General features: G+C 45.1%; 1 protein-coding gene across 1 annotated transcript in view; it reads left to right on the top strand.

The window, feature by feature from the left end:
• The first annotated feature begins 315 nt into the window (after positions 1–315).
• Positions 316–12,776, top strand: part of GABRD (gamma-aminobutyric acid type A receptor subunit delta) — a 32,691-nt gene continuing 20,230 nt past the window's right edge. Inside the window, exon 1 of the mRNA XM_028740919.2 lies at positions 316–1,505. Coding sequence (XP_028596752.1) covers positions 1,438–1,505 — 68 coding nt within the window. The 5' untranslated portion in view covers positions 316–1,437. The remainder of the gene's footprint in view (positions 1,506–12,776) is intronic.

The following is a 12,776-nucleotide window of genomic DNA, read 5'->3' as shown; positions in this document are numbered from 1 at the left end:
GGCAGGGAATTTCCCCTACTCCAACTAAAGGTGGTCAAGGAGTGAACATGAGACCTTCGGCATGCAGGGCAGGTGCTCTGATAACTAATCTGCTGTCCTTCCCTTAAGACCCAGGCAGACCTCTGGTCCCCCTACCCCAGTATTGACTGCACTGACTGGCAGCAGCTGTCCAGGATTCCGGACAGGGAGTCTTTCCCACCCTGAACAGATATTGCTGGGCATTGGACATGGGAACTTCTGCACCCAAAGCCGGTTCTTAACCATAAAGCAACAGCCCTTCCCCAATCACCAAGACAATTCTGCCTCTGGGGGGCCACCAATGACCCCCCCCCTCCAGGATGATTTCTGAAACCTTGAGCTCAAACAAAGTTCTTTGTTCACACTCTCACCCCCTCCCCAAGATTGGGTGACTGAGTTTATTCGGGCATTTTTGCACTACTCTGCTTCTGTTACCCCCCACTAAAAACACACACACACACACAAAAAAAAACACCTCTGGAGCTGAAACTGACGGATGCGGGGGAGAAGAGCGTGCTTCTAACACCCACCCATCCCTCCTGAAACTGACAGCTTGTTTTTCCCAGGAAGAATAAAGGTAGGGGGTGGGGGAGAAAGAGAATTCGCCTTCTTTTTCCAAGACCCTCCTTCCCAATAATTCCTGCCATCCTCCTCTGCCTTCTCCCCAACCCCGCTTCGCTGTGCCTTGGGGGCCGCCTGACTGCTCTTTTTATTTATTTATTTATATACATATAATCAAAATCTGGGCTCGAACTGAGCACGTGGAGAGGCGCTGAGCCCTCCTCCTCCTCCTCCTCCAGCTGCTGCGCTCTCTCTGGTAATGCTCAAAATCTGTAATTTCGGAGAAGGTTTATTTTCGGCCACCAGCTTTGTACGGATCTGCTTTTTTATGTTTAAAGAAGAATAACGGGAGAAGGAGAATAATTTCGCCTTCTTGGAGAAGGGGAGGGAGGGAGAGAGAGAGAGAGAGAGAGAGAGAGAGAGAGAGCGCCATGTGGGGCAGGGTGCCATTTTTAGGGTGCCCGGGTGCGCGTTGCCTTTGGCATCCAGGGAAGGCGCCCCTCTGAGCGGAGCGGGGCAAGGCAGGGCAGCCAGGTAGTGCCTGTCCCGGAGTAGCTCTCCATCCCTCTCTCGCTACCCCGGCTCCAACTCCGGGGCGATGGTGGGAGCTGCGCGGTCGCCTTGGCGGCCACTGAGCCACTTGGCGTGAGAAGGACTTGCTCTCTGCCAACTTCCTCCCTGGGCAGGAGAAGGACCAGTCTGTGGATGCTCTCGGGAGGATGGCGACGTTACCCCATCGCAGGATGCGCCGCCGCCTCTGCTGCTGCTGCCGCCCAGCCGGGATTTGCCAACTTCTCCTCGTCTGAACAGCGCTGGGGACCTATCTAAACACACACACACACACGTATATAGGAAAAGATGGAATTTTTGACCTGGGTTTTGCCTTCCTTACTCCTGCTCTGCACCCAACAGCACACCTGCACCAGGTAAGAGGAGCAAGCGCGCCGTAGGAAGCGACTCCCTTCTCTAGTTAGAATGGGGTTTGTTGCTTTATTATTTTAAAAAATAGGTATCTAAAGGCAGCGATCCCAGCTGGGGAGGATGTTTGACTGAGCGCAGGGAAACTTCTCTCTGACGAAGGCTTTGGGCTGCAAGCCCCAGGCGCGCTTAACTCAAGAGGAAGGCGGCTGGAGCAGAGCGGGACTCACTCCCGAGGTAGGGTTGCCTAGTGGTTAGGCTGCACGCCTGCCATCCTAAGCGCCCTGGAGGCGCGATCCTGTGCGCGTCAGCCCGGAAGCCGAGCGTTGCAGAGGACAGCAGGGTTTTGCTCTCAGAGATGGGTCTGAAGGATCTCCCAGCATTACAGGGCGAAGTGGGGCTTGCTTCTGAGGAGCATTAGGAGGCGGGGTGGGTGTGTTTCTTTTAATGCAAGATCCAACAAAATTGCAACTCATCCTGGGACAGGGATGCGGAGCAGCTGTGGCTCTACGGGTGTTTGCTGGACCCTGCCGGCCAGCAGCCAGCGTGACCAAGAGTCAGCGGTGACCAACATGGGCAGGGGGCAATGGCCTCCCCATCCTTGTCCTAGGGTGACCAAGAGAAAGGGCTGGACCACCGGCCTTCTTAGCTCTTAAATAGTTGTGTAAGGAGAGGAGGATCCTCTCCCCCGCATGCCTCCAGCCCCTGCGCTGAAAATGTCTTTTTTTCTGCGCAACTCTTAAAAAGCACAGGAGTTCCTTCTTCCTTTACTTCCGACCGTCGCTGGGCCTATCCCAAAGTAATCATGGGGGACCGAGGATTCGAGTTAATGTTAGCTCAGGAATCTCTCTTCCCCCTGCCTTGTGCCAGAGAGCTTTCCTATCAAAGGCTGCCTCTGGGTATGTGCAGAGTGTTTGTGAGATTTCGACGAGCTCGTGCACCATGCGAGCTGGGAAAGGAAAGTGCACGGCGTACAACTCTCTCCCCCGACCCCAGTTAACAAAGGCTCTCAGCCCATCCTATGTAAGTTCAGTAGGAAAGTCGCACTGGGGTTAAAATGGGGGTTCCCTCCCAGTTGGAGGGGCTGGTTGGCTTGCATCACCCTGCCCTAGGGTGCGCTTGGCTGGGGGTATTATTTCCCCGTTTGCAAGAAAGCATTGCGCGCAGAAATGAACTGTACGTCTGAAGTGTGCGCAATAAAGGACGGTAATAACGCACTCGGAGATAAACACAGATTGATGTACGTACACACTCCTCATCCCTTTTACCAACGAGGATGAGAACGAGGGGCTTGAACAAGAAAGAGAGAGAGAGAGGGGGGGGGGGAGAGAGAGACCAGACTTTGCTGAGAGTTCCCCCGCACTGGGAGGCGAGATTCGCACTCGGGAATCGCCGCTGCAGATCCGTCTGCAAGGCTTTGGAGTTTTGCCCTCAAACGGATGCCCCTCTTGGGTCTTCGCAAGGGCGGCGGATGAAGGTTGCACTGATCACTTGGCAGCGGAGAGGAGGAGGAGGAGGAGGTTTTCTGCAGTAGAAGAGAGAATCATCAAAATATGCCCTACTTGTTAGACAGGAGGGAACCGGGGATCTCCCTAGAGAGTTCATCCAAGGGGTTGGGTATCACTTTAAGGAGCTATGGACCAGAGCTTAAAATATATATTCATTTTCTTCCCAAATGTGGCTTGTGCCCTACTGAGAATAGGCTCAGTGGGTTGTATGCAACTTTACTCCTGCTCAAAGTAGACCCTTTGGAATGGCTAGACATTACTTTGTCCCATTCATTTCAGTGTGTCTACTCTGAGTAGAACTTAGTTGAATCCAACCCTTTGCTGAAAGCCCCCCCCCCTTTTCGGTTTTTCCATAGCTATCTGAAGTTGAAGTAAGAAACACTCAGTGCATACTCAAAGACAGCCAGAGGTGATCAGATCACATAGGTAGACAGTCTCCCTTCCTCTGCCCTTTTCAAAAGGTGCAGTCCTATATGCAGTATTTCACTCTGAGTAAGTCTGGGGCTTGCTTCTGAGTAAACCTGTGCCAGATGGGACAAGGGAAGCAGTATTACATTTACACTTCTAATAATAAACTAATGGTCCATATAGCAATTATTATAGTCACATTCAGTTGTGTCCTATATTAGTGCCACTTGGAGCTGATCCACTTAGGTCAATTAATTTCTATGGATCCCATCCTCATTTACATTTGACTGCCCTGGGGAGGTGGGGGTGTTCTAGCAAATGTTTTTGCAAACTTAACTCTCTGGACCCTGGAGGCTGGGATATGTTTTGATGTAAACATGATAATAGCAATGGGGTTAATACTATTTTGTGGCGGGGGGTGGCTTTTTAGATTGTAATGTGTATTACCTTGAAAAGTGCTAAGCCAGCTGTGTTTGGGGCTCTCAAAGTCTTCCTTCTGTGTGAAGGTCCTGGACTCTGCTCAAAAGTCCTTCCCTGGTGGTGCCAACTGCTAATAACAATTCTGTAGTGAAATCTGTCTACTATTCAGGACTTGGAATCTATAACCCAATGGTGCACTTGGGGACCCATTTCTTAATTTAAAAAAATATATATTTGTATGTTGGTAGTACTGCTTTTGCAACCCACCTTAAGTCAGGCTGCGATCTGGTAGTGGGTCCCAACCCACCAATTCGAAACCAGTGCTTTAGACAACTAGAACCTCCAGCTAGGTGCAAGTTCCTTAAACAGGTTGTGCATTTTTCAATCTGAAAGCAGGGTATGTATGCGATCAGTTGGATGTGTGTGGCAGCTCAGACTCTTGCTTGACTTCTGGGACAGGTTATGATGAGGAAGGCCAAAAGGTTTCGAGAAACAAAATGGACCCATTTATGATGTGTCTGTCCATTAATTGTACGCAGGTGTGCACATGGGCACATTTGATAGGTGAAAAACTCTCTTGTCTGCAATTGGAGGTGGCATTTCTTCGGATGCTGTTAACTAGGCAACAGCCATGGGGCTTTTCTGGATGTGGATATGGTAGGAGAAAGCAATTTGATAATGCAGTGGAAACTGAGATGGGGAGGGGGGTGTCAGCTCATAATGCAGTGTAAGATTCTTGTGGGGTGTTATTATATTACTAATCTACACCTAGGTCAATCTTGGTATTTCAGGGCTGACAAGATGGGGAGGGAAGAGTCCCCCGTGATATTTGTAATATTTTCCTTCTTTGTTTCATTTTTTTTTGCAAGGAGGGAATGTTGTTCTAAAACGAGCATCAGAAATAAAAATAAGGAAGAGTTTTATTGATTCAGCATGTTTTGGATCCTTATGATCCATCGTCATGGAAATTCAGAGAACAGTGGTTCAAAATTCAGATAATAATAACAGTGATGGTCACCAACTTAGATGGCTTCTGGTTCGTCCTGGGGGTCCCTATCTGAAAATCTGTTTTCCCAAGTAATTTTTTGTTTTGTTTTGTTGACTGAAGCAGGAGAAGAACAGAAATGCAAATTGCTCTGGCTGCACAGATTTAAACCAGCCTGTCAAGGTCAAGGGACACGGGTGGCACTGTGGGTTAAACCACAGAGCTTAGGACTTGCCGATCAGAAGGTCGTTAGTTCGAATCCCCGCGACGGGGTGAGCTCCTGCCAACCTAGCAGTTCGAAAGCACGTCAAAGTGCAAGTAGATAAATAGGTACCGCTCCGGTGGGAAGGTAAACGGCGTTTCCGTGCGCTGCTCTGATTCGCCAGAAGCAGCTTAGTCATGCTGGCCACATGACCCGGAAGCTGTACGCCGGCTCCCTCAGCCAATAAAGCGAGATGAGCACTGCAACCCCAAAGTCAGCCACGACTGGACCAAATGGTCAGGGGTCCCTTTACCTTTATCAAGGTCAAAGTTGACAAACCCCAAAAGACAGCACGGAATGGCAGGCATATATGCAAAATACTTGACATGGCAGCAGGAGATTTGGGAGAAGGATTAAGAAAATGGGTAGACTCCAACAAGGTTCTACTCAGAGGAGTCCTATTTAAATTAACAGAACTCTGTTAGTCATGTCCATTAACTTCAATGGGTCTCCTCTAGGTAGGATTGGCACTGGATACAACTCAACAAGATTAAATACTGTCCACATTGTATGATGATAAATTGTATTCAAGTCATGTGTTGTCATCCGCCCCCCCCCCCATTTAATATTAAATAAAAATTAAGGTCAGGCTTAGCTAACAGCCATCTTGCACAAGAGGGTATTGAGTTTCTCTCTCTGCCCCCACCTCACAGCACAAGTTATGAACTGCTGGTTTAGGATGCTGGAGTCGATTACACTGGTAACACAATCACCCTCGCACAGGCGAGAAAGCTTTCATTTTTCAAAAAAGAGGGATGCACAGAGAGTGACCAAATGCACAGCTAACCCAGTGCTTTTTAATAGCTAGTGTTGAAGGGGGAATTTTAGTGATAACCACTTCCCCCAGCCCACCACTGCGTGACAAGATGCAGGAGCCAAGTTAGGATTTAGCAGTGCAATCCCCTCTGTCTGTACATCATTTAGAAGCATTTAGAAGTCCTGCTGAGTTCAAAGAGACTTACTCTTAGTGTAAGATTGAAGTCTTTAGATTTGGGATTTTGATTCCTGTTAACAAGGAGAAAACTTTAGGATGCTTTTATTAACCACAGTTAAATGCTACAAGGCTTTCCAAAGGGAGGAACATCTCTCCCCTCAAAGCTTTAAGGGTTGTATGTATCCAACTAAGTCCTACTCGGAGAAGGCCCAGTGAGACTAATAGACCTGTTAGTTATGTCTGTTAGGACTAGCACTGGATGTCACCCTAAGCAGTTTGCAAAGCAGAAACCCTAAAATCACAAGGCTGGAATACAAATTGAGATTCTTGCATTGCAGGGTGTTGGACTAGATGGCCATTGTGGTCCCTTCCAACATTTCTATGATTCTATAAATCAAATGAAAACACATACTGGGTTGTAGCCAATTCTAGTCTTACTCAAGGTAGACCCACTGAAGTTGATAGACATGATTACTTGGGTCCATTAATATGAATTAATATGAAAACAAGGAAGTTTTTAATATGTGACATTTTAGTGTATTTTTCATCTTTGTTGGAAGCCGCCCAGAGTGGCTGGGGAAACCCAGCCAGATGGGCGGGGTACAAATAGTAAATTTATTATTATTATTATTATTATTATTATTATTATTATTATTATTATTATTGGGTCTACTCTGAGTAGGGCTTACTTGGATACAACCCACTGCCAGTAAAAATAATAATAATCCATTACCAAACTGCTAAAGCAAAATACTGAACTGTCCAGTCTAAAAATTAACAGCCCTGAAATGCCTGAACAAACTGTACCCAGGCAGGCATTGCCAGCCCAATTGTTCCAGAGGACAGGCTCTCAAAAAGCAATTTAAAAGTTCTAGTCAATATTCTTTGGTTATATTAAATAAGTGCTGCTCTGGGAAGATCATGAAATGACCATTCGTCTTTTGACAGCAGTTCACACTGTAGGAGGATATGTCAGGCATGGAAAAAGCCGTACTTTCCCAAAGTCTGGCTGCTTAACTCTGGCGTGCTCTGGTCCATGGGATCACGAAGAGTCGGCCACGACTAAACGACTAAACAACACAGAGGTCAAACAAGCAGGGAAGGGAAGGGAGACGATGGGATGATAACATCATAAAACAAGTAGAGTTTGAAGTTATTGGAATTCAAGAATGCAGTGGATATATATTATTGTGGGAGAGATAAACATTGTGAATTTGGAGGTTTATTTTGTAGTGGGAACACCTTCTGATCTGATTGATTTGTTGAGCTTAATCAGTGCATCAAACAGAAGGATTTCATTTAATTATATATCTGCAATGATATCGTTTATGACATATTACTTGAAATTAACAATAGGTTGTATCTGGTGCTAGTTATATTTAGAGCAGAACTACTGAAGTTAACAGACATGTCTAATTTGGGTCCATTGATTTCAGTGGGCCCACTCTGAACAGAACTCAATTAGATTCAGGCCTAAGTATCAATTATTAGTATCTCATTTATAGAACCGTAGAGTTGGAAGGGACCCTCAGGGTCATCTAGTCCAACCCCCTGCAATGCAGGAAGCTTTTGCCCAAAGTGGGGCACAAACCCATGACCCTGAGCTTAACAGTCTAGCCCAACAATTATGTACGTATTCAAAATAAATTCATGGCAAAATAAAATGTTATTGTAAACCTAAAGCATGGTTTGGGGTCAAGAACTTCATGCCCGGGGCCAAATGCAGCCCCCCGGCCTCTCCCTCTGCTCCTTGATATTCTCCCTGGGCCATAGCCTTCACTGACCTGGCTTCACACACTCCTTGACTATATTTGCCGGGCTGGGACTCAGATAATGCTTCTTGATTGCCTAGATGGAAGGCAGAAATGTGTGAGCACGTGCAGAGAGAAGCCGATGGTGCAAAAGGAGCATTTAATCTGTAGCCCTGCCCACATTTGCCCGTGGCCCCGCCCACCACTGGCATATGGCCCACAGAACGTTTCTCAAAAAGCTAGGTAGGCGGGAAAGATTTTCCCTCCCCACCCGCACCTAAAGCTGTGCATAGCCTAGTACTTTCATCACTTTCGCCTCCCCTCTGAATCAGCTCTGGAACTTCACTCATCACCTGAGACCCTTCCTGTGGGTGGAAATTCAGTTGGTGGGGGAAGCGGGGACTTATTCATTGTGGAATGCTCTCCCCACTGAGATCCACTTGGTGTCTTCACTGACCTCTTTTTGCTTTCAGGTAGAAGCAGCAGTTTTCAATGGACTGCAGTGATGGTGTTGGCTGTCTGTTATGCTGCTGAAGCATTTAGGACCTCTTTGCAGATATTCATAAACTGCATGCATTTTTACTATAGTATATGTGTGTGTGTTTTTAGCCTGTTATAGTGATAAGTGAGGGACGCGGGTGGCACTGTGGGTTAAACCACAGAGCCTAGGACTTGCCGATCAGAAGGTCGGCGGTTCGAATCCCTGCGACAGGGTGAGCTCCCGTTGCTCGGTCCCTGCTCCTGCCAGCCTAGCAGTTGAAAGCACGTCAAAGTGCAAGTAGATAAATAGGTACCACTCTGGCGGGAAGGTAAACGGCATTTTCGTGCGCTGCTCTGGTTCGCCAGAAGCGGCTTCGTCATGCTGCCCACATGACCCGGAAGCTGTACACTGGCTACCTCAGCCAATAAAGCGAGATGAGCGCCGCAACCCCAAAGTCGGTCACAACTGGACCTAAGGGTCAGGGGTCCCTTTACCTTTACCTTTAGTGATAAGTGAGGATGGGGACACTTTTCATACCAAGATCACCTCTGTACCAGGGTTGGGCGAATCTGTCAATATCTCTCAGTTTCTCATTCTTCCCATCTCATTTTCCACATTTCTGCATCAATCTGTGATTTTTTAATTTTAAAAAATCATGAAAACTCCTTACCCATTTTAGTGTAATCTTGTCCTAATAACCACATTTTTCTATGCAGTTATGATTTACTCATTTTTACAAGCAATACCCCATCAATGCATTGTACATTACTGTCATTAAATTTTTGCGTTAACGTTGTATGTATTTTTGGAAATATTGTTTGTGCATACCGCAAAATTCAGAGAAGTGTGAATTTCAACAAGCGCATTTCAGTTCATGTATTGGTTTTAGAAATGTGAATTAGTTTCTAACTGGAATGCAAATGAAAGCAAATTTGTCGTCTCCCCCCCCCCCATCCCTCTGGGGTTCTCGTAAACCACCTATACTCTGCTCTTGTGTGAATTAAAACAATAGTGACTTTCTCCTGGGAGATCAGGATGATAAGTAAAATATAGACCCATTCCCACATATTAGTTTCAGACGTCTCTCATTAAAATGCAAACAAAATTGAATTTCTCCTCCACTCCTAATCTGTGCTATTATGCATTCCTGAAGACCCACTTTTGTTAGACGCCAAGAGAGTGTTTGTGTTGTTTTGCTTCAAGACAGTCTCGAACAAAACACACTTTGTCCCACTATGTGTTACCAACAGCAGTTGCAAAAATGTGCGAAGCAGCAAACAGCGCAGTGCATGGTGTGCTTTTTCAGTGCTCCCCTCGTGTCTGCATTTGCCAACATGTGCACTTGAGATGCTTTGCATCCAACCGTCCACCCACTCACCTTCCTTAAGCTTCTAGAGACCCAGGGGGAGGGAGCTGAACCTCGAAGAACGACGATGCTAGCAAATTGCACAAATGAATTTTTTTGAAGAATCTCCCAAGTGGGGAAAAAAAATCAAGGACAGTGGTCTGTTGGGGACAGATGTGGGAAAGGAGGGACACTCAGAGTAAAGTCTGCTCTTTTACCAGCAGTCTTATCTGCAGCCATGAGAAATCTAGGAAGTCGTCTTATGCTAGGGTAGGCGATTGGTCCATCTAACCCAGTATTCCTTTATTTATTGAATTTATAATCCGCTATTCATCCTGAAGGAGCCCAGAGCAACAAACCAATCCACAATCTAAAAACAAAAAAAACATTATAAGGCAGTTAAAGCATTCTGTAAACAATTAGAGTGAATGAACCTTCTAAGAGCGCTTACAGTTTAAAACATTACTCCATCCAGTGATCTCAGGGTTGCCAGGAACAGTATCCTTCAACCACAAATGCCTGGGTAAAAAGGAATGTTTTCACATTCCTCCTGAATGTTAATAATGATGGAGACAGGTGCACCTCATTAGGGAGGGCATTCCACAAACAGGGAGCCACCACTGAAAAGACCTTGCTATGGGTAACTGCCATGGGCAGCACCTGGCTGCAGCACCACCAGCAAGGCCTCAGCTGCCAATCATTACGTCCAAGGCGGTTGGTACTGTCTACTCTTGACTAGCAGTTTTTCTCAAGAGATCAGGCAGAGATCTCTGTCACCCCCTGCCCCCTGTTTTATTTGTTTAACTGGAGATGGTTTGCACCAGGGGTCTTCTTTGTACAAATCATGTTCTTTATCGTGGGACAGAGCCCATGTTCAGTTCTCAGAGCAAATGTCAATGTGTGTGGGGGGGGCGTTTTAGCAGTAAACTGGGTTTTCACAGGAAAGGTGTTGGGCCCCCCCCCAAAAAAACCATGCTCAGACCTGTGCCTGCAAATCATGGAGCTGTGCGGGTGAGCCCTTATAGGCAAATCTACCTAATTCACAATTTCTGAAACAATACACAAACCAAAATAGCCATCCTTCGAAACTCACTCTTCTCCTAATTTTGCAATGCCGCTCTGCAGTCTTGTAATGTGCAGGGAAATGTGTGTACTGTACTAGGGTAAAGAGTGCAAAAAAATGCATATACCAATGAAAGTACATTATACTAGGGGAAACTGCTTTGCAAAAATGTGCAGTTAGGCAAAATTGCAGACAAACGTGCACATTTCATTCTGAAATGCTGATGTATGAGAATATATATATTTTTATCCCAAACTGACGTGGAAATGTGGAAGACGTGAAGACTGGGGAAAAACTGAGAAATTGGAACTGACAGATTTCCTAGGTGGATTGAACTTTTGTGGGCTAGAGTCAATGTCCTCAAGTGCAAACTCGTCTCAGGCATCTGGAAAATGTTGGTGTGCCGTAAGAAATTTGTTAGTCCTTCAGGTGGTAGGACAGGCCAGTTTTTTGTTTTGGCAAGCTTATTCATGCCAAATCTTCTTCCAAGCGGGAATTGCTTTCCCCCTTTTACTAGTACAGGAACACCATAACATTATGGTTTACATCGCAAAAAGAAAGAAAGAAGATAAATCCAATTAAAACTTTAAGCTTATGCTTTCCTTTTTAATGCTGTCTTAAAAGCCAGCTACCCAGCCGAGCTATGTAGAAAACACAGCTTCAGTGTCCTATACAAATGCAGTCAAACTGCATTTACAGAATCCTTCACAGAAACCACATTTTCTGCAGTTCGTCAGATGTAAGCACTGTAGCCTGTAGAATCTGGGGAAAGATCTTTCAAACTTGGGCATTGTCCATCTGAAAGCTAATAAACAAAAGGTGGCTTTGGGAAGCCACCTGCAGGGCAGAGCTTCTGCTTATTCAACTGTTCTGTTGTTTCTGTATTTTTATAACTTTCATCTCAAAGCCACCAGAGAAATATTTATACTTGAAGGGCAGCATATAAATTCTTAAAATAACTAAATAATGAACAAATGCACTCTTTCTTAAAAATAATTTTTATTAAATTTTCAGTTTTACATCTTAAAATAAACATTAACATACTGTTAGATATCCAGTGACTTCCCTCCTCTTTCCTTGGTTCGTTTTAGTTATCTTTCATTCCTGCATATTTTGTTATAAGCATTTTAGTCAGTTCTCCACTTTTATATCACTCGAACATTAATTACACCGATGATTTTATCTTAAGCTGCCAAGCCTTTTCAGCTGTGTACAGTTACAGTAGTACCTCGGGTTACATACACGTCAGGTTACATACGCTTCAGGTTACAGACTCCGCTAACCCAAAAATAGTACCTCAGGTTAAGAACTTTGCTTCAGGATGAGAACAGAAATCGTGCTCCAGCGGCAGCAGGAGACCCCATTAGCTAAAGTGGCGCTTCAGGTTAAAAGCAGTTTCAGGTTAAGAATGGACCTCCAGAACGAATTAAGTACTTAACCCGAGGTACCACTGTATTTTCCATATACTCAGTAAATATTTTCCATTCTTCTTTGAATATATGTTCTTATTGCTCTCTTATTCTGTATGTTAAACCTGCAAGCTCTGCATATTCTACCATCTTAAGTTGCCAGTCCTCTTTGCCTGGGACCTCCCTCACTTTCCATTTTGAGGCTAACAAAACTCAGGTCGCCATTGTTGCATACATAAATAAATTTTGTTGACACTTAGGATTTCAGTCTGGATTATTCCCAACAAAAAGGACTCTGGTCCTATTGGGAAAGTTATTTTAAACATTTTTTTCAACTCATTTCCCAATATTCTTTTACCTTTTAACATGTCCACCACATATGAAAAAAAAATGTTCCCTTCATTTCTTTATATTTCCAACACATATCTGATTCTGCTTTATACATCTTAGCCAACTCTGGGTCAAATACCATCTGTAAATCATTTTTATATCATTCTCTTTCAGTGAGTAACATGCAGTAAATTTCAAATCATTCTTCCAATGTTTCCCCCAGAGGTTTAAATCTATGTTGTGTCCTGTATCCATTGCCCAGTGTGTCGTTGAAGCTTTGACTAGCTTGTCTTTTGTTTCCCATTCTAATAAGAGGTTATACATCTTGGACAATAACTTATTCTTATTCTGTAATAATTGTCTTTCAAATTGTGAGCTTTGGT

This window comes from Podarcis muralis, chromosome 7, assembly GCF_964188315.1.
Source record: "Podarcis muralis chromosome 7, rPodMur119.hap1.1, whole genome shotgun sequence".
Taxonomy (NCBI): domain Eukaryota; kingdom Metazoa; phylum Chordata; class Lepidosauria; order Squamata; family Lacertidae; genus Podarcis; species Podarcis muralis.
The sequence above is the reverse complement of the archived record's forward strand: the minus strand, read 5'-3'. Positions and strand labels throughout refer to the sequence as shown.